This window comes from Hemitrygon akajei, chromosome 5, assembly GCF_048418815.1.
Source record: "Hemitrygon akajei chromosome 5, sHemAka1.3, whole genome shotgun sequence".
NCBI classification, from domain to species: Eukaryota; Metazoa; Chordata; class Chondrichthyes; order Myliobatiformes; family Dasyatidae; genus Hemitrygon; species Hemitrygon akajei.
The window spans coordinates 141,436,905-141,458,983 of NC_133128.1; the positions used below are offsets into that span (position 1 = coordinate 141,436,905).

The window sequence follows — 22,079 nt, forward strand, 5'->3', positions numbered from 1 at the left end:
GTTATGCCTTCTGCAGCAACAGCCCAGAAGCTCCCGAAGATTTACTACAGTATCTTTCACGAATAGAAGTACAGTGGTTTCCACAGCAAACTCGGTGCCACATATAACAACCTCGGGCTAAACCTGCGCTGACAGGACAGCCCTCGCTTCACAAGAACGGCGGTCACATGGGTCGCCGACTGGTTGTTACGTCTGTTGCTAGGCAGGCGCATTCTGCGCCGTGACGGAGGAGGCACGATGCGCGGTGGCTGTTGGGTTGGAGTCGGTTTAAAGTGGGTTTGAGGGGGACTGGCTGGAGGTGCTTCGCTTCGGGTCGGTCAGATTGGGCCTAGACCATTTCCCCGTATCGGAGGAGCCTCCACATCGCGGAGTGAGCGCGGGAAGAGTACGGCGAGCGGCCGAGGAAACGCCATGAGCTCCAACTTCGTGAAGCGTACTCAGGACTCGCTGGGGAAAGTGATCAAGAAGCCACCGCTGACCGAGAAGCTGCTCAGCAAGCCACCTTTCCGTTACCTGCACGACATCTTCACTGAGGTGAGTGGGGCTGTGTTGGGGAAGAAGGCAGGTGAATGGCCTCCGGGTCGGCAGTGCCTCCTGCACACCTAGCCACTCTGGTTGCTATAGGGATACAGAGTGACGCTACTGGGCCATGTTTGGTAGGGCCTCTTGCGGCCAATGCCACTTTAAACCCGGTGCCAGTGTCTGAACTTGAGGAACCATTAGCATCTCGTTACTGGGGAGGTTGCAGCGACTGAAACTAAACGCCGAGGACGTGACACTCACTCCTGGACACTGGGGAGCATAGGAAAGCAAGAGGAAACTTAAGGATGCGAGATTTTACAGATGTTGGCAAAATTAGGCCATTCGATCTATTGAGACTGCTTCGCCATTCTATCATAGTAGATTTATTCTCCCTCTCAACCCAATTCTCTTGTCTTCTCTATTTTGATTCCCTAACTAATAATGAAATTATCACCTTTCGCTTTAAATATATCCAATGACTTGGCCTTCACAGATTCACCACCCTCTGGCTAAAGAATTTTTTTTCTCTTTTGGATGTCTCTCGGTTCTGAGGTTGTGCCCTCTGGCCCAAGACTCCCCCACTATAGAAAATATCCTCACCACATCCACTCTCTCTGGGCCTTTCAATATTTGATAGGTTTCAGTGAGATCTCCCTTATTCTTCTAAACTCCAGTAAGCATAGGCCCAGTGACATCGTGCATCTCATACATTAACCCTTTCATTCTGGAATAATTCTCGTGAATCTCCTCTGTACCCTGTCCAATGCTAGCACACCTTTTTCTTGTATAATGGGCCCAAAGACTGCTCAGAATATACCAAGTGCCATCTGACCAATGCCTTATAAAAACCCTAGCATTACACCTGCTTTTATATTCAAGTCCTCTTGAAATGAATGCTAACATTGCCTTTGCCTTCCTTACCACTGACTCAACCTGTAAACTAACCTTTAGGAAATCCTACATGAGGACTCCGAAGTCCCTTTGCACCACTGAGTTTTGAATTTTCTCCCCATTCAGAAAATGGTCTACAGTTTTGTTCCATCTACCAATGTGCATGATTGTACACTTCCTTACACTTTTTTCCATTTCACCACTTCTTTGCCCATTTCTCCTAATCAGTTAAGGACCTTCTGCAGATTTTCTGCTTCCTCAACACTACCTGCCCCTCCACCTATTTTTGTATTGTCCACAAGCTTGGCCCAATGCCATCAATTGTGTCCTCCAAATCATTGTCATTTAATGTGAAAAGAAGCAGTCTCTACATCGACCCTTACAGAACACCACTAATCATTGGCAGCCAAACTGAATAGGCCCCCTATATTCCCACTTTTTGCTTCCTGCCGGTCAGAGCAGCACACAGAATGCTGGAGGTGTTCAGCAGGTCAGGCGGTATCTATTGAATTGAATTTAATTGACTTTATTTCTTGCATCCTTCACGTACATGAGGAGTAAAAACCTTTACGTTACATCACCATCTAAATGTGCAATGATAGTAATTTATAATAAATAGAAAAGTCAGTGTAATATAGAGTACACTCATATCAGTGTGAGTTCATCAGTTTGATGGCCTGGTGGAAGAAGCTGTCCCGGAACCTGTTGGTCCTGGCTTTTATGCTGCGGTACTGTTTCCTGGATGGTACCAGATGGAATAGGTTGTGGTTGGGGTGACTCAAGTCCCTGATGATCCTTTGGCCCTTTTTTTCACACCTGTCTTTGTAAATGTCCTGAATCATGGGAAGTTCACAACTACAGGTGTGATGGTCTGTCTGCGCCACTCTCTGCAGAGTCCTGTGATTAAGGAGGGTACAGTTCCCATACCAGGCAGCGATGCAGCCAGTCAGGATGCTCTCAATTGTGCCCCTGTAGAAAGTTGTTAGGATTTGGGAGCCCATACCAAACATCCTCAACTGTCTGAGGTGAAAGAGGAGCTCCTGTGCCTTTTTTCACACACACAGCTGATGTGTACAGACCACGTGAGGTCCTCGGTGATGTGGATGCCAAGGAACTTAAAGCTGTTTACCCTCTCAACCCCAGATCCATTGATGTCAATAGGGATTAGCCGTTTCTATTCCTCCTGTAATCCACAACCAGCTACTTTGTTTTTGTGACGTTGAGGGAGAGGTTGTTTTCTTGACATGACTGTGTCAGAGAGATGACTTCTTCCCTGTAGACCACCTCGTTATTGTTTGAGATGAGGCCTATGGAATCCATGGAAGATGAGATCTATGGAAGGAAATGGATATTTGACATTTTGGGCCAAAACCCTTCATCAGGAGATGCCCAGAGAATGTGTTCTACCACTTAGTGAAACCATAGTGCATCAACTCTTCCCTGTTGCTCCCTTGCTATCTCCCATAACCTATGGTTTCTTTGTAACTCAAATCTATCAAATGATATTGAGTGCACAGTTATCCGAGGTGCAGAATTCCAGCGATCCACCACCCTCTAGAGAAAGCAAATTCCTCATCTGCCTGAATTGAGTGATTCTGTATTATAATCTCTTCTCCTCCTCCCTCAAGGTTCTAAGTAACCCCCACTAAGGGAAATCCCCTCTTGGTAAAGCTCTGCAAGAACCTTGCCTTTTATAATTTTTAAAAATTGCAATGAGTAATATGCTGAACCTCATGTGTATGACAAAGTTCAAAGTAAATTTATTGTTTAAGTACATGTGTATCACCATATGCTACCCTGTGATTCCCTTTCTTGTGGACATGCACAGCAAATACAAAGAAACACAATAGAATCAACAAAAAACACAAGATGGACAAACAAACAACATGTAAAAAAAACAACAGGCTGCAAATACAAAGGAAATAATAAATAAACATACAATAAATATCAGGAACATGAGATGGAAGAGTCCTTGAAAGTGAGTCCATAGGTTATGGGAACAGTTCAGTGACGAGGCAAGTCTAGTTAAAGAGCCTGATGGTTGAGAGGTAATTACCAGATTCAGAAACAGTTATGTGAGTCCAGTCTCCTGTACCACGTCCCTGGCAGCAACGAGAAGAGACTGGTGGCCTGGTTAGTGGAGGTCCTTGATTTTTTTTGGGACATTGCTTTGTGTAGATGTGCTCAATGGGCTTTACCCATGATGGACTGGGCTGTATCCACTACATTTTGTAGGATTTTCTGTTCAAGGGCATTGGTTTCCATACCAGGCTGTGATACAGGCAGACAGTATACTCTCCACCACACATCAAGAGAAGTTTGTCAAAAGTTTTAGATGGCATCCTGTATCTTTATATACTTCTAAGAAAGTAAAAGTGCTGCTATGCCTATTTTGTAATGGTACTTTCATGCAGGACCCAGGACGGGCTCTCTGAAATGATAAAGCCAGGGAATTTAAAATTGCTGACCCTCTCCACCTCTGATTCCTAGATGAGGACTGGCTCATGGACCTTGGATTTCTACCTCCTGTAGTCAATAATCAGCTGCTTCATTCCTGGAATCAACAGCATCAGTGAAGAGAGAAAGGAGTGTTAACATTTTAGTTTGATCTTTCTCTAGCATTTTGAAACTTAAGAAATCAAATGTTTTAAGATGCAGAGAAGGGATGGGATGGAGAGAATTGTGTGTTCAGACGGAGACCAAGAAACGCTGTTGGTTGAAGGAAGGTGGTAATGGATGTAAATAGAAGAATAAGGAGAAATGCTGGAACTGAAATACAAAACACTATTGGCATTAGTTATCTAAGAGAAGAGAATGCTAGCAGTATTAGGTGGGTTGGGGAGCTTCTGTGCAGAAAGAGAAGAGTTAAACTTACTGGTTAAACTTTTGCTAAAACTCCCCACTTTTGGAGCAAACCAGAAAGGATAGTTTCTGAAATTAAATTTGTTGAATGCAGGTCAGTTTATCATGCCTAGCTGGAAAATAAAGTGCTGATAAATAAACTTATTTTGGGCTTCCAGACAGTTCTGATATCAATTTCAACCATCTTTTTGATGACAAACTCTGCTATCTTCATCAGGGATGATGCCTGGGCATGTCTAGTCCAATGGTATTATACCCCTGTAGTCCATCCTTCCTGATTGGTTAGTCATCATTCAATCAGGAGAGATGGATGATGGGGGTATAAATACTATCAGACTAGACCAGACATCATCTCTGATTAAGATGGCAGAGTTTGTCATTGAAACGAGACAGTGCTCAATCCTTTTCATAGTGCGGATTGAAATTGTAGTTCAAAAGACCAAGCACAGTTAGTGGATTAAGGTGACAGGCAACTTGATGCACAGTGTCTCTAAGTCTAAAGGGAGATGTTCTGCAAAGCATCTCTGAAGGGAGATGCTCTTCGATGCAGAACAATTCTGGTGATGAGCATCAGATGTAATACGCTAAGTTGTTAGAAGTGAATGGCTACTATACTGGAAGGGAATGTGGACAAGGAAGAGGCAAAGGGACAGGTATTGCCTTTCCTGCAGTTGTATGGCAAACTGCTGTGAAGAAGGCAGCTGGGTTTTGGTAGCTTTGGAAGAATGAAGCAGAATTGTGAAGAGAAAAGCCCTCCACAACTCTCAAAATAAAGGAAGTGGAATCAAAGAGGGGTTTGGTGGAGGGATCATGTTGAAGTGCTTAAATGAGGATGAGGTTTTGAGTATGGGGGCTGGTGGGATGGAAAGTTGAGGATAATGGGAACACTCTTCTTGTCCTGGGTAGGAAAAGAGGGGGGTGACAGCAGGCATTTTGCAAATGAGCAGAACACCATTGACTTTGGTAGGGAAGGCAAGGGTAATGAAATAGGAAAGAAGTGTTAGTGTTGTTACGTACCCCGAAACTGGGTCACTTACCAACAAAGATAGAGAGGTCTGTTGAAGTCTGATGGTACTATTTTTAACAGTATTTATTGATAGAAATACCCAAAAATAATATCAATGCAAGCACACAGATAATATACGTCGTCAATACTAAATCTAAAAGCATGGGTATAATAATAATCATCAATAAGAAATAAGCTGTATCATTGTCTAGGGGATAATGAATTGTCCGATGGAAATATATAGTTTGTTCAGTTCATACTGGCTGCAGCCGTTGGGGACCCTGTGTGGCAATTGTTGGAGAGAGAGAGACGGGTTAAAACTTGCCCATTCCGTTTATGATGTCAATCCTTCGAGAGTCGTTGAGAGTTGAGTTCCCCGTTGTTAGCTAAAAACCGTTTTTCCGTGGCAAAGGTCACCGATTCCGGGCAAATGGAAGTGGACGCACGTGGCCTTCCACCGGCTTTCGCTATTACGGGATCGCTAGCGTTTCTTCTGGTGCGTCTGAGGGGCTGTTCCCACAGACTCTCTTTTATCCTGACTCACAGGGTCTCAGATGTCAATCAGGTTGAGATGATGCAATCCCTCCACCAACCTCCCCCTCGGTTCATTGCCTGGGGCGTCGATGCATCGTCCAGGATGCAATACACAAGTCCGTCTCCAAGAGTCAATAGCCGGCACATTGCCTCGGAGGCCAAGGCACATTCCAACGCCTTGTGGATTCTGCATGTCTTTCTCTCTTTTCCTGGGTCTCCTGAACTGACTTAATAGTGATCTTGCGATTCTCACAAAGGAGGGGGATACCCCGCACCCTTCGGCCCCTCAGAGCTGTGGTACATTCATAACACCCCCTTTCTTCAAAGCGTTTTCACCAACGGTGAAAACAGAGTAGTACAGAGTCTTACAGGATTGTAGAATCTAACACAATACAAAAGTTTTTCTTTTACAGAGTAATACAGTTATACATTCAATTCAGTATCTAGATGGTTACCGATTACACTTGTCACTTCCTTTAATATCTTAACATCTTGTACCCTACTAAAGTCTTGTAGCATCAGACTCCAATTGAATAACCACCTATTTTTAGGTCTTATTTTTCTTTAGCCAACAAAACTAAAGAGTTGTGATCTTAGCTTACGGGTATACTACAACAGTCCATGCAAATACTAATCTTTATGTTGCTTTCAAACTTAACAGGCAGGCTTCCATGGGGTTTGTCTTTTATTATTCACAGGCTTTGTCGAAATCCCTTAAAACCGGTTTCTGCTATTTAAAAATGGCGTCCCCATTAACCCTCGTCTCTTTTCCGGTTAGTTCCCACGTGGGGAGCTAGGGTAACCTGGCAAAATAGGCTTTTGCCTGCTTCTTTCATAGGAGTTATTTTATCAACACTGTGTCCCAGACTTAGACCATCTTCTGAATTTCCACCCAATTCTTTAATTTTACGCAAGTTGCTAGCTTTCTCTTCAGGACCCTTCAGGCTATTAGTTTTCAGTTTGAACTCTTTGTTCAAGCAGCATTTCAAATTCTGCCTTTTCACACCACACTCTGGAATAACAATAGCATGGGGGGCCCCGACATCTTCCAACTCAACCTGTAAGTGATCCGCGGGTTTTAAATTTTTTTCATTCGATTTGGGAACTACATATTTCCCGTTTTCTTCAATGATAATATTCCTCTCCCCACGTTTGATCTCCGCATTAACTTTTAACACACCTTCGAGCACAAACACCTGGGAACTCTCACTTCCCACTATTACCAAGGTTAACCCTTTCTTCACTGAACCAAGTCTATCTGACCCACAAGGACTGCATTCCTTTTCAACTGAATCAAATACCTCAGACTTTTTCTGAGCGCCAGTACTAGGTTCAGTACCACGTGCATCCACATCTTGGACACACTCAAACGGGACATTTGCCTCTTCCAGGCTTTCAATACCCGTACCCGGTCCAAATTCTAAATTCCCCTGATTCTCCCAGCTGCTCTCTGGGCAACTCCCTTCCGGAGAAAATTCAACCCCGCGGGCTGCAACAACCTCATCTGCCAACCCAGCAGACTTCTTCAAGGTAAGGGCATCCTTTTCATCTAGGACTGCCCTCATTTCATTATCGGGAACACCTTTAGAATTTTCAACTTCTTCAAACAGTTCTGCCAAACCAGACAGATCATCCATGTCCACCTCTGGACCTTTTAACAGCTTTACCTGTTTCTCATCTCCATTTCGTGCCTCTAGCACTTCATTCCTCGCTAAGGGAAGGTCTATCTCCTCTCCCTTACTCTCTTTCACTTTACCACCCTCCAAACCCTCGTGGTGCAGAGTCGGTAAAAAAGTCTCGGCCAAATCGACACTGGCCAGATTTAAACTGCTCTCGTTCTCAGCTGCCTTTCTCGACATGCTGCGAGTGACCGCGCATGCGGGATAGATCTTGGAATCTAGGGGCGGAGCCTCAGCACTCTCAGGCTGTTTTGTCAGCGTCATTGCCGACCAAACCTTACCACCGGCTAAATCGTTACCCAGAAGGACGTCTGCGTCAGTTCTCGGGAATTCTGATCGCACCCCCATTCCAACTAGCTCACAATTCATAATGATCTTATGCAAGGACACCATTTCCGTCCCTTTGCCTATTCCTTTCACAGCTACCATTCCCGTCTTGCGACCAAAATCTAGTACCTTACTGCTGATCAATGATAGTTCCGCCCCCGTGTCTCTCCAGATCCGTACTGGAACTGGGGTGCCTCCCTCCCTCTCAGACACAGTTCCGTTTGACATACAAGTCTCAGACCCTTCTCGTACTCTGTCTACCCGGGGCTATCTTGTTGATTTACTGATTACCACGGCACATTCGATAGGGACTGCTGCTTTCCCTTTTCCTGTCTCTTTCCTCGGAGCAAAGCACCTAGATGCAATATGCCCCCCCTTTCCACAATTAAAACAGGTCAAGCCCGGAAATCTCTGGCCATCTTGCCTTTCCCCCTCAATCTTACCACTAGCTCCCGGTGGGACCTCTGCCTCAGCCGGCGGGCTTTCTCGATCGTTCCCACGGTCTCTCTGGGAACTTTTATTCGAGGAAAACTTTGTCTTGTGGGTTAGGGCATATTCATCTGCGAACCTAGCAAATTCTGAGATGGACTTATTCGGCTTCTCATTCAAATACATCCGGATATCCTCTGAAACACAACCTTTAAATTCCTCAATCAGAATTAACTCCCTGAGACGCCAATAATCCTCGTCCACTATTTCTGCAGTGCACCAACGGTCCAAGAGCACACCCTTCTCATAGGCAAACTCGGTATACGTCTGATTCCACCCTTTCTTTAAATTTCTGAACTTTTGTCTATACGCTTCAGGTACTAGCTCATAACTCCGGAGAATGGCCGCCTTTACTTTGTCATAACTCTCCTCCTCTTCCTCCTCCATGGACAACGCCGTATATGCCCGCTGTGCCTTCCCTTTTAACACACTTTGTAACAACGCCACCCACTGTTCTCTGGGCCACTTCTGATTCACTGCCACCTTTTCAAAAAGCAAGAAATAACTATCAACATCCGTCTCCTCGAACGGAGGTACTAACCTCAACTCCCGACTAACATTAAACTGCTCCTCTCGGTCTGACCCCTGAACTCGTTGCTCTTGCCTTAACTTCTCCATCTCCAAGTCATGTTTCCTCTGTTTCTCTGCCTCCCTCTCCTTCTCGGCCCTTCTCTTTTTCAGCTGCTTCCAGCTGTTTTAACTGAATTTTGTGCTCTCTTTGTTTCTCCGCTCTTTCCTGCTCCCGTTTCACCTCTAACTCCTTTAGCTGGAGCACATGCTCCCTTTCTCTCTCCTCAGCTGCTTCCAGCTGCTTTAACTTAATTGCATGTTCCAACCTTAATTTCTCCAACTCTAACTGAGCTGTCCCACTAGCTGGTACCTTTTCAGGGATATTTTCCAATACCTCAGCTGCAAACACATTCTTCACAATATAATACTGAGTTATTGCCCTTCGCACCTCCCGCTTTTTCATTGACACCCTCACCTCTGCGAGGTTTAACCCCTTCGCCAAATTTATCAAGTCTGATTTGGTGGCCGCCTCTGGCGCCTCCAGAGTCGGGTTTTCTATAAATTCACCCACGTCCATCTTTGCTGGTTTCCCGTCTGGCTACCCGCGTAACCAGATCCAAGTTTGGACTTACAAGCCCGATTCACTGGCTCCCCAATTTGGTATCAAATCTCGAGACGAGAACCCCAATTGTTATGTACCCCGTAACTGGGTCACTTACCAGCAAAGATAGAGAGGTCCGTTGAAGTCTGATGGTACTATTTTTAACAGTATTTATTGATAGAAATACACAAAAATAATATCAATGCAAACACACAGATAATATACGTCGTCAATACTAAATCTAAAAGTGCGGGTATAATAATAATCAATAAGAAATGAGCTGTATCATTGTCTAGGGATAATGAATTGTCCGATGGAAATATATAGTTCGTTCAGTTCATACTGGCTGCAGCTGTTGGGGACCCTGTGTGGCAATTGTTGGAGAGAGAGAGACGGGTTAAAACTTGCCCATTCCGTTTATGATGTCAATCCTTCGAGAGTCGTTGAGAGTTGAGTTCCCCGTTGTTAGCTAAAAACCGTTTTTCCGTGGCAAAGGTCACCGATTCCGGGCAAATGGAAGCGGATGCACGTGGCCTTCCACTAGCTTTCACTATTACGGGATCACTAGCGTTTCTTCTGGTGCGTCTGAGGGGCTGTTCCCACAGACCCTCTTTTATCCTGACTCACAGGGTCTCAGATGTCAATCAGGTTGAGATGATGCAATTCCTCCACCAACCTCCCCCTCGGTTCATTGCCTGGGGCGTCGATGCATCGTCCAGGATGCAATACACAAGTCCGTCTCCAAGAGACAATAGCTGGCATCATTGGGTCCGCCTCTCGGAGGCCAAGGCACATTCCAACGCCTTGTGGATTCTGCATGTCTTTCTCTCATTTCCTGGGTCTCTTGAATTGACTCAATAGTGATCTTGCGATTCTCACAAAGGAGGGGGCTACCCCGCACCCTTCGGCCCCTCAGAGCTGTGGCACATTCATAACAGTGTGCAATGTTGTCTGGAAGAGATGTGTTAAATCTCCAGAGCATCTCCAGCATTCTGTTACATTTCACATTTCCAGTAACTCTGTGTCTCAAAGTTCTAGGATTGTTTTTTTTTTTCACTGCCCTCTGTTTCTGTTCTTGTTCATCTTCTGTTTATGACCTCCAGGAAGGGCAATGATGATAAACAAGCTCTCTGTACCCTCTCAGCTGATACCATGATCAATTGCACCTTTTGTGTCATTGTTTATTTGTTCCATCCTATCTCAGACATTTTCTTGGTGCCCTCCACCATTCTATTTTTCTCTGCATCTCTAAAACATGTTCAAATCCCAAATTTTCCTAGCTCTGGAAGAAAAATCAACCTATAATTGTTTCTTTCTCTGCAGATGCTGCATGACTTATCAAGTGTCTCCAGCATTTTATTTTCATCAGAACTCATCAGGTTTGGTTGGGAGCAAAATGAGCTGCTGGAGGAACTCAGTGGGTCAAATAGCAACTGTGGTGGGAAGTGGATAGATAATGTTTCAGGTTGAGACCCTTTATCTGGACTGAAAGAGTAGAGGTGAGATGGCCAGAATAGAGGTGTGGGGGAAAAAGTGGGATGAGAGCTGGCAAGTGAAAGGTGGTCTTGGGCTGGAGAGGCTAATTACAAATGGAGTCAGGGAAAGGAAGAAGAGTAAAGACAGTGTTGTCCTGAGTATCACCTCCAAACCTCCATCAAAGTGCTTCAGATCATGGAGTGTGATAAGGAAAGTGAGAGAGTGAAACCAAATTGTTCTAGATTCCAGTATCAAGTTCAAGTTCAAATTTAGTCTTTCAGCCATGTACAAATACAGCAAACAAAATATTGTTCCTCTGGGGCCAAGGTGCAAAGCACAGTACCAATAGCACATATAATTATGATAGCAGAAAAACAGAATCGCAAAAAAAAGAAGAAAGATATAGTCAAAGTCCCTGAGTGGCATGGCCTGAATACTGATGATGCGTGGGATGTTGCCTTGGTCCAGCTTGTCTTCCACTGAGCGAACGCTGGAGCTCAGCAATGAAGGGACGACCCAGCCCCCAACCAAGTACAGATTCCAGTGTGCCCTCAGAGGTCTCTGCTCATTCCTACCCTGCCTTGGCATCTCCTCGACACAGTGGCATGAAGGTCTGATCCACACAATAACCAAGGCAAGGTAGTTTCCCTGCCGTCATTCTAACCATTAAACCAGTGAACCAGACTTGCATTATTCTACATTACCAATGTTTAACAGGGTCTTGTGATTACAATAATGATATCCAAGACAATCATTTGCACCATTTGTTGGATCGCACACTGCCTCTGCCATCTCCTGTATTTGAAGTTTTGGCTGCGATACTGTTTTAGGCCACCAGCTACTTATTGACATGGGCAATATCTAGTAAAACTTTGTAAAAACTAAATTGAGGTTTCTTTGTACAACAACAGAACTCAAGTGGAATTGTGTTCTTGGATATCCAAAGTCCTGAATGTGCATGGATTTAAATATTTGCTCCCTTTCAAGATCTGACATCTATTATTGGAAATATACATTTTGTAATTTAATTTTATGATTTTCCTTGAATTTCTTATGATATACTTAAAATGGAATCTGCAGTGATGAATGCATACTGTCTAATTATAGTATTAACTCATCAGAAAACTGAAGGAATTCTAACCTGGATGCATAAAATCTAGATATTATTCATTACAGGCTGATGAATGACTAGGTAATATTGGTACCATCAGAGACGAGCAAAAACTATTTAAAACAAGAATAAGTCTAACCATTTATTTTTACTCAGTTGCTCGGATCCATACCAGTAACCATAAAATAAACTGGACCAGTCATAAAAATACAGTGGTTGATACAATGGGTTGGGTTCTCCTTAGACTTTCTATTGTTCACAAGGATGTCAATAGTATGACAGAATACAACAGATGCCTCGATGAATGAGGCTCCAACACTTGAAGCTCAATTCCAACCAAGCCAAAGTTCCCCTCTTGATTATGAGAACGTTTTCCACGCCTGTGACCTGTAACAGCAAATTGAACAAAAGCAGCTGCATGAGATAACTGACTTGCATGTTCCCTTCCTATAAATGACTTGGAAATAATTGCTGTTCCTTCATCACTGGGTCTAAATCTTGGAATCCTTTACTCAATAACATTGGGATATCTTCATCAGAGACACATCTCAAGGACAATTAGAAATGTATATTAATTGTTGTCAGCAACCACCAACTTCCCAAATTGAAATCACTCAAGAAAACAAAAGTAACAAAACTCCTACAAGTATATAAGCTTTCATTTGCTATTCTGCCTCTGGTGGCATTCTTACTAAAGTCATAAAATTTGATGAGATGTGTTGCAGCTTGCCTATTAGATAAGACCATTCATTCAGTCAAAGTGCAACATTATAATCTCCCAGCCCAAACACTGCAGTATCCAATCTTATTCTCCAACAGTTCCAATAGCTTTGCAGGTGCTTTCATATCACCTCTGATACATTTGGTTTTACTCCAAGTCAGACAGTGCAAGTCCAGCTCCAGAGACCTGAGTATGGAAAAATTGTATGGGGGTGGGGGGGGGGGTATTGCAGCTATGACAGCATTTAAAATAAATAAATAAATAAATAAAAATAAATAAAAAATACACAGTTGGGGAGAAAACAGTTGGAGATTCAGAAAGAGATCTTTTTTAAAACTGTATTTTTTTCAATCCTATCAATGTTTGAATAAGATTTTTTTAGATGAAATTCCTGTGATGGTTCATTTTGGTCATAATGTTTCTGTCACAAAGATGATGTTAGACTAGGAATAAAATTGGAATAGCCAATTTTATTCAAGCAATACATGATTTGGGGGTATAAAAGGAATTCGCTTTATGGGGAAAAATCGCACTAGAGATCTGAGAGGCATTAAGGAAAGGGATTATAAAAGTTCAAAATAAATGTATTCCTTCGAATGAAAGCTGTGACATCAATCTTAAACCATATGGAATTTGAGGAGCATGCATCAAAGAACTGAGGCAAAATAAGTATCAGGAGTACCAAGCCTAAAGCAGTTTTTAAAAAAAACTCCTGACATGGAAAAAAAATGCATGAGTGCATTGGAAAAAGTAGCAAGGAGGTGTAATGAGGGTACCAAATTTGATGAAGAGTTATGCTGAAGGTTTCATGCAGTAAATTGGTCAACAAAAATAAAAGTCCAAGATCCAAGGGAAGAGGATCCATACTGGTTCTGACAAAAACAAAATCGATAGACATGTTGTCTGGAATACTGTTGAGTTCCTTCAGGGTACATTATTAAGTTCTTTTCTGTTTCTGGTACTAATGAGTTAAACTTTGGTGCAGAAGGCATGAATTTGTAGATGATGCAAAATTGGTGGTGTATTTGATAGTGTGGGAGAAAAAATAGACTTTCAATGTATTGTTTTAGGGGGAAATGGCATGTGAAATCCAATCCAGGAAAGTGTAAGGAATGTTGAACAAGGCAAGAGGATCCATAATAAGTGAAAGGATACTGTAGCATAATTTAGGATTTTTGAAATGCATGTCTACAAATCACTGAATATAATAGGACATTTTTTCTTTATTAGCCATTGCATTGTATAAAATGAGCTGTGTTACATTCTAGCTAGGTCATAACTGGAGTACAGAAAACAGTTACAGTCACATTGTCAGGGTGCAGAGGAAATTTATGAAGTGTTGCTAGAACTAGTGAGTTTTTCCAAAGAGGAAATCATGATTAGGTTGTATTTATTTTTCTCCAGAATGGAGGAGACTGAGAAATTAGTTGAATAAAAGCTTCTTGCTGCCATGATGCTGTAGATGGGAAGGATCTATTTCCCTTGGCAGAGACCAATAACTAGTGATATAAAGTTATTGTGGGAAGAATTAGAAGGAAGTTAAGGACCATTTCCCGCCTCCCCTGCCCCCCCCCCCCACCCCCACAGTGAGAACTTGGAGCAGGGTTCCAATACTGGGGTCCACAGACCCCTTGGTGAATGGTAAGGATTAATGGCATAAAAAGGTTGGGAATCCCTGCCTTGGAGATTTGAAACTAGCTGTTTGAAAGTGTGGTAGGCGCAGCTATAATCATGCTTAATTCTTGGTGTAGATTAAAGGTCACACCAAGAATTGAGAAGTGGAATAAGCCTGGACGGCTCTTTAATGGAAAGAATACATACAGCTCCATTTCCTTAAAATAAAACCAATGAAATTTATGTTTCTATTTGTAGATCTGCAGTGCAGTCTCTGCAACTGTGCAGCTTTTATACAATCTCACCCAGAAAGTGCTGTTAAACATCTTACTTTGAAAGTTTCTAATGCTATCTAGTTGTCTCATGGTTAGCAGAATACATGTCCTTTTGGACAGGATAGAGGATGACGAGCTTCTGTTCCAGTTCTGAGGAGAGGAAGATACCTGTACCTTAATTCTTTGGCCATTCAATGGCCACTGCACACCAGCTACCAGAGTCTTGATAGGCTGAGGTCTTGGTCCAAAGATATAGGTTTGGAGACTAGTGTCTACTGCACACATTCTCTAAGAAAACGCAGATGCATTCAGGACACACAATCCCATGATCTAGCTCAAAGTATTTGATTTGCAGAATATTAGAAGTTATGCACTAAGTAATATCTAATAGAAAAGCAAATTATTTTATATGAAGTAATATTAAACTGTAGAGAAATCAATTTAAGAATTTTGGATAATAGAATTTATTGATGCTAGTAAAACCTTTGAGAAATTATTGGTAATTGAATCTTTAAAAATATTAGCTTTTTTTAAAAAAGCTTGCTACTTAGCAATCAAGTTGTAAGACAGACATCTCTGCAATTACATTCAAATATTTTGGTTCTTTGCTCTGGCAAGAGGCAAAATCATTTTTTCAACCTAAATTTAGGCATGTGAGGGCTTGATTGGAATGAACTTGTGCTGATCTGCCCAGCATGGAGCATGGGGCCGGTTGACATATGCAAATGAAAACTTTACAACATGGTAGAGACCACAAGTGGACCAGAAAATCCAAGTTATTTTAGTATAGTTGCTTAGTTAAGTTGTTACCAGGTTGTAAATATTTGTACACTTGAAGTGCATAAACAATGATGTGTTGCATAGACGTACAATTTGTTTGCTCTGTCACTATGGTACATGGAAATGAACACCACTGTGGAGTTTTCTCAAAAGTCCATTGGTGCAAACAGTTCAGATCCTTTTAATTTTGAATATTTATCAGAAATTGCAAAAATAATAATGTATTTTGTTTGCCATAAAGTGGTTTTGTGTACTTGGAGCTGTTGATTCAAAGTTGAAATTGTTTGCTTTAGGAAACCTAATTTAAGAAAATAACATTTCTATTCATTAAAATAGGAAATGGCCAAATTGCAGAGGAAGTGGTGCGGCTGTGGTTTAAAAAAAAGAAATTAAATCATTAGAAAGAGGTTGGAGGGTGTTGAATCATTGTGGTTAGAGCTAAGGAACTGCAAAGGTAAAAATATGCTGATGGGTGTTATATACAAACTCCCAAACATTAGTAAGGAATTGATCTACAGATTACAACGGGAGATAGAAAATGCATGCCAAAAGGGCAATGTTACAATAGTTATGGGGGATTTCAATATGCAGGTGGATTCCAAGAGGGGGAATTTCTAAAATTGCAAGATGGCATTTTAGAGCAGTTAATGGTTGAGCCCAGGAGAGGATTGGCTATTCTAGTTTGGGTGTTGTGCAATGAACCAGAATTGATTAGAGATCTTAAGGTAGAAGAACCCTTGAGGACATGTGATTGAATTCACCCTGAAATCTGAGGAGAAGCTAAAGTCAGATGTATAAGTATTACAGAGAATTACAGAGGCATGAGAAAGGATTTAGCCAGAAATGATTGGAACAGAACACTGGTGGGTATGACAGAGGAGCAATGGCTGGAATTTCTGGAAGCATTTTGGAAGGCACAGCATATATAAATCCTAAAGAGGAAGAAGTATTCTAAAGGCAAGATGCCACAACCATGGCTAACAAGGGAAGTCAAAGCCAACGAAGGCATATAATAACTAAAATTAGTGGGAAATTATGGGAGTGGGAAGTTTTTAAATACCAACACAAAGGAATGAAAAAAATCATTAAAAAAGGCAAAGATGGAATATGAAAGCTAGCCAATCCTAAAGAGGATGCCAAGAGTTTCTTTGCATACATAAAATAAAGGAGAATGGATATTGGACAGCTGCAAAACAATGCTGGAGAGGTAGTAATGGGGGACAACAAAATGGTGGATGAACTAGGTAAGTATTTTACATTAGACTTCACTGTGGAAGACACTTAGTAGTATGATGGAAATTCCAGGTGTCGGGGATCATAAAGTATGTGAAATTACCATAACTAGAGAGAAGGTTCTTGGGAAACCGAAAGGTCTGAGGACAGATGAGCCACCTGAGCAGATGGTGTACACCCCAGGGTTCTGAAAGAGGTGGCTGAAGAGATTGTGGAGGCATTAGTAATGATCTTTCAAGAATCCCTAGATTCTGGAATGGTTCCAGAAGACTGGAAAATTACAAATGTTACTCTACTCTTGAAGGGAGAGAGAAGAAAGGAAATTATAGGCCAACACGAGGAAATCTCCAGATGCTGGAAATTCAAGATGCTGATGGAATGCAGCAGGCCAAGCAGCATCTATGGGAAGAAGTACAGTCCATGTTTCGAGCTGAGACCCTTTGTCAGGACTAATTGAACGAAGAGATAGTAAGAGATTTGAAAGTGGGAGGTGGAGCGAGAGATCTGAAGTGATAGGAGAAGACAGGAGGGGGAAGGATGAAGCTGAGAGCTGGAAAGTTGATTGGCAAAAGGGATACAGAGCTGGAGAAGGGAGAGGGTCATGGGATGGCCTACGAAGAAAGAAAGGGGGAGGGGAGCACCAATTGAAAATGGAGAGCAGGCAAGGAGTGATTGTGAGAAGGACAGAGAAAAAAGAGGGGGAAAAATAACAAAAATAAATAAAGGATAGGGATAGAAGGGGAGAGGAGGGGCATTAACGGAAGTTAGAGAAATCAATGTTCATGCCATCAGGTTGGAGGCTACCCAGGTGGAATATAAGGTGTTGCTCCTCCAACCTGAGTGTGGCTTCATCTTGACAGTAGAGGAGGCCATGGATTGACCTATCAGAATGGGAATGGGGCATGGTGACATATTAGAACTATAGGCCAGTTAGTCTGACTTCCGTGGTTGGGAAGATGCTGGAGTCAATTGTTAATTATGTGGTTTTGGGATATTTGAAGGCACATGACAAAGTAGGCCATAGTCAGCATGGTCTCCTCAAAGGAAAATCTTGCCTGACAAATCTGTTGGAATTCTCTGAAGAAATAACAAACAGGATGGATGAAGGAGAATCAATTGATGTTGTGTACCTGGATTTTCAGAAGGCTTTTGACACACATGAGGCTGCTTAACAAGCTATGAGCCCATGGGATTACAGAAAAGATTCTAGCATGGATAAAGCAGTGGCTGATTGGCAAAAAGCAAAAAGTGGTGTTCCACAGGGATCTATATTGGGGCTGATTCTTTTTATGTTATATGTCAATGATTTGGATGATGGAATTGATGGTTTTGTTGCAAAATTTGCAGATGATATAAAGGTGGGTGAAGGGGCAGGTAGTTTTGATGAACTAGGGAGGCCACAGAAGGGCTTAGACAGATTAGGAGAATGAGCAAAGAAATGGCAGATGGAGTACGGTGTCATGAAGTGTATGGTCATGCACTTCGGTAGAAGAAATGAGAGGATTGACTGATCTCTAAAGGGAAAGAAAATACAAAAAGTGAGGTGCAAAGGGGTTGGGAGTCCTTGTGCAGGATTCCCTAAAGGTTAATTTGCAGGTTGAGTCTGTGGTGAGGAAGGCAACTGCAATGTTAGCATTCAATTCAAGAGGAGTAGAATATAAAAGCAAGGATGTAATGTTGAGACTTGGTGAGGCCTTACCTGGAGTATTATGTGCAGTTATGTCCTCTTATCTTAGAAAGAATGTGCTGAAACTGGAGAGGGTCAAAGGGAGGTTCCTGAAAATGATTCCAGGATTAAACATCTTGACATATGAAGAGTGTTTAATGGATCTGGGCTTGTACTCACTAAACTTCAGAGGAATGAGGGGTGACCTAATTGAAAACTGTTGAATGGTGAAAGGCCTTGACAGAGTGGATGTGGAGAGGATGGTTTCCTGTGGTGGGAGAGTCTAAGACCAGAGGACACAGATAGAGGGATGTCCTTTTAGAATGGAGATGAGTAGGAATTTCTTTAGCCAGAGATAGGTGAATCTATGGAATTCTTTGCCACAGGCAGCTGTGAAGGCCAAGTCTTTGTGTGTATATAAAGGCAGAGGTTGATAGATTCTTGATTGGACAGGGAATGAAGGGATATGTTTGGTGGGGGGGGTGGGAAGGCAAGAGACAGGCTGAGAGGAAAAATGGATCAGCCATGATGAAATGGTGGAACAGACTCAATGGGCTAAATTGCCCTAATTCTGGTCCTATACCTTATGGTCTAACATAGAATATAAATCACCCTGAATAGAAAGAGGAATCATAAAAAATCTAAACTTTCAATTATAAAACTTGGATAGTGTATTAATCAAAAGGTTTGTGTGTCATTTAAAGCCACTGGTTACAAAAAATTAACAATGTTGTTGTTAAAATGTAGACAGGAACACTTGCTAACAGATTTTGTTAGGTTACAGTTGCAAAAAGTTGATTCAATAATAATCTCCACGTGATACAGTGGTTTTAAAAAGCGAGTTTTAATACACATTAACTAATAACTAATGTTGTGTAATTGCTCAGCAGTATTACCTTAAATGGCAAGCATTTAATTCAATGTAGTTCTTCCACAGACTTTGATGATATGTTGGCTGCCATTAGGATGAAAGCCCATCTTGTTTATGAGAATTCTTGACTTTTGAAACGAATAAAATCAATCTGTATACTATTTTGGACTATATGCAATTATAAGAATTGTTTTATTTTCTTAGGTTCCATCTCTCTTTCAGAAATTGTCGTTTTCTGTTATGTGTGTCTTGGAGTTTATGATTTGTTCCAGCATTGAAAGAGGTTTTCGATGTTGATGCGTACAATTCAGTTAGAAAGGAAGATGATCGACTAATATTAGTCAGCTTTCTAGCAGTTACTCCTTTTGGATCTGAAAGTAGCTTCATTAGATGAATGCACACAAAATGCTGAAGGAACTCAGCAGGCAAAGCAGAATCTATGTAGAGGAATAAACAGTTGATGTTTTAGGCTGAGACCCTTGGGCACTTGCCTCCCCATCATTGAAGATATCTTCAAAAGGTGATGTATCAAAAGGACAGCATCTATTATGAAGGACCCCACCATCCCAGGACATGCCCTCCTCTCATTACGAGCATCAGAGGGGAGGTACAAGAGCCAAAAGCCACGCACTCAGTGTTTTATGTTTTAGGAAAAGCTTCTTCTCCGCGCCATTGGTTTTCTGAATAGGCAATGAATCTTTGAACGCTTTCTCATATTTTTCCTCTCTTTTTGAATTGCTTATTTTAAAAATATTTTTATGTATATTATTGGTATTTGTATGTTTTGTGTGTTGCACTGTACTGCTGCTGCTGCAAAACAAAATTTCATCACATACCCATGGCATTTCATGAGTGTATGTTCATGGTATTCTGCTGCAGGAACCCATCCACTTCAAGGTTTGCTGTGTTGTACAGTCAGATATTTTTCTGCACACCACTGCTGTAAAATGTTATTATTTGTCTTACTGTCGCCTTCCTGTCGGCTTGAATTGGTCTGGCCACTCTTTTCTGACCTCTCTCATTAACAAGGCATTTTTTTGGCCACAGAACTACCACTCATTGGATGTTTTTTTTATATTCACACCATTCTCTGTAAACACTAGAGACTGTTGTGAGTGAAAATCCCAGGAGATCCCTATATAAAAGTGACTGGTTGCACCTGAACCAGGGAGGGATCAATATTCTCACGGGCAGTTTCGTTAGAGCTGTTGGGGTGGGTTTAAAATAATTTGGCAGGGGAGTGGGAACCAGAGTGAAGGGACTGAGGATACTGAAGATGGGGGGGGGGGGGGGGAAGCAAAGATAGCATGCAGTCAGACTGCCAGGAAAGGCAAGCAAATGTTTGCAGCCATCAGTGCATTAGGGATGCAGAATCAAAAAGGGGTAGCAAATACAGTACTCAGTGTTAATATCTCAATGCACGAAGTAAGATGGATGATATTGTTGCACCATTACAGATTGTCGGGCATAATATTGTAGCCATCACTGAATCGTGGCAGAAGGACGGTTGTAGTTGGGATCTGAATGTCCAAGGTTACACATTGTATCGGGAGGGCTAGGAAGGTAGGCAGAGGGGGTGGTGTGGCTCTGCTGGTAAAGAATGGCATCAAATCAGTAGAAAGATGTGACATAGGATCAGAAGATGTTGATTCCTTGTGGGTTGAGTTAAGAAACTGCAAGAGTAAAAGGGCTGTGATGGCAGTTATATACAGACTATTGGAGTATAAAAGTATAAATTTACCAAAACTATGAAGTCAGTTTAAAACTATGAAGTCAAGTTTTGAAATTTGCTATGCATGTATCTTAAGAATGTGGAAGACAATGGTGTGTTAATGAGAGGTAGCTACAGAAAGAGCTTGCTATTTGCTATGCATGTATCCTAAAAATGTAGAAGACAATGATGTGTTAATGAGAAGTAGCTAAGAGATGTAGATTAGAACATGATTAAGCCAATTGATTGAAACAATAGGGACAATGATGTACGTGAGGTACGTGTAATATGCAACTATAGATCGATTACATATGCTAATGCAACTGGACCAGGAGATTGCTATAAAAAATGCTGTGTCCAGGGGATCGGTGGGCAATCAGTGACTAGCTCAATGACTGTCTCAGCTTTGATTTGCAAATTAAAGTTTAACCCTTCTTGAAGAATCTTCTGCGTCTCCTGGTCATTTGTGAGGCACGAAAAACCATGACAAAATTGGCGACCGCGGCAGGACCGGATAGAGACCCGCGGAAGGGAAACGGCAGATTGGGGACGCTTCCCAGTCCTCTAGGGACCCCCACAAGGCTAACAGAATTAAGAGTGCACCCAAACAAAAGGAAAGCGCTTTTTGCGACAATTTGGACTAAGAATTCTGTTGGCTTTGGGGAGGTCTTGGAGTCTCAGGAGTGTGGAACCACTGCCGAAGGGTCTCTCCGGTCCAAAGAATCTGGCAGAATTGGGGGTCAACAGAGGAGGCTCAAGAGTATTGCTCAAGAACACTGTAGAGAGGGTAAGTACAAATACCGTAGATTCCGGACTACAGAGCGCACCTGATTAAAAGCCGCTGGCTCTAATTTTAGAAATAAAATCAATTTTTTAATTGTAAAGGCCGCACCGGATTTTAGGCCGCACCGGATTTTCGGCCGCAGGTGTCCCACGTTGTAATATGAGATATTTACACAGAAAGATATTACACGTGAGGATTTTTTAACTTTTAATTAAATCCATATGGTAACAAAAACAAATACATATTGCAAATGCTTTTTTTCGAACCGTGCCCGTAACGCGGCTACTTTTAAATATACGTTGCGTATACTTCTTTACTGAACAACATTCCAATATCTCCTAACGACTGGTAAAAAATATATATACTGCAGCCTACCAGGAAAAGTTATTGATCGCCTTTAACTTAAAAGCAGCATT

General features: G+C 42.1%; 1 protein-coding gene across 1 annotated transcript in view; it reads left to right on the forward strand.

Annotated features, from left to right (window-relative positions):
* Positions 1 to 216: 216 nt before the first annotated feature.
* Positions 217 to 22,079, forward strand: part of traf3ip1 (TNF receptor-associated factor 3 interacting protein 1) — a 140,143-nt gene continuing 118,280 nt past the window's right edge. Inside the window, exon 1 of the mRNA XM_073046723.1 lies at positions 217 to 534. Coding sequence (XP_072902824.1) covers positions 412 to 534 — 123 coding nt within the window. The 5' untranslated portion in view covers positions 217 to 411. The remainder of the gene's footprint in view (positions 535 to 22,079) is intronic.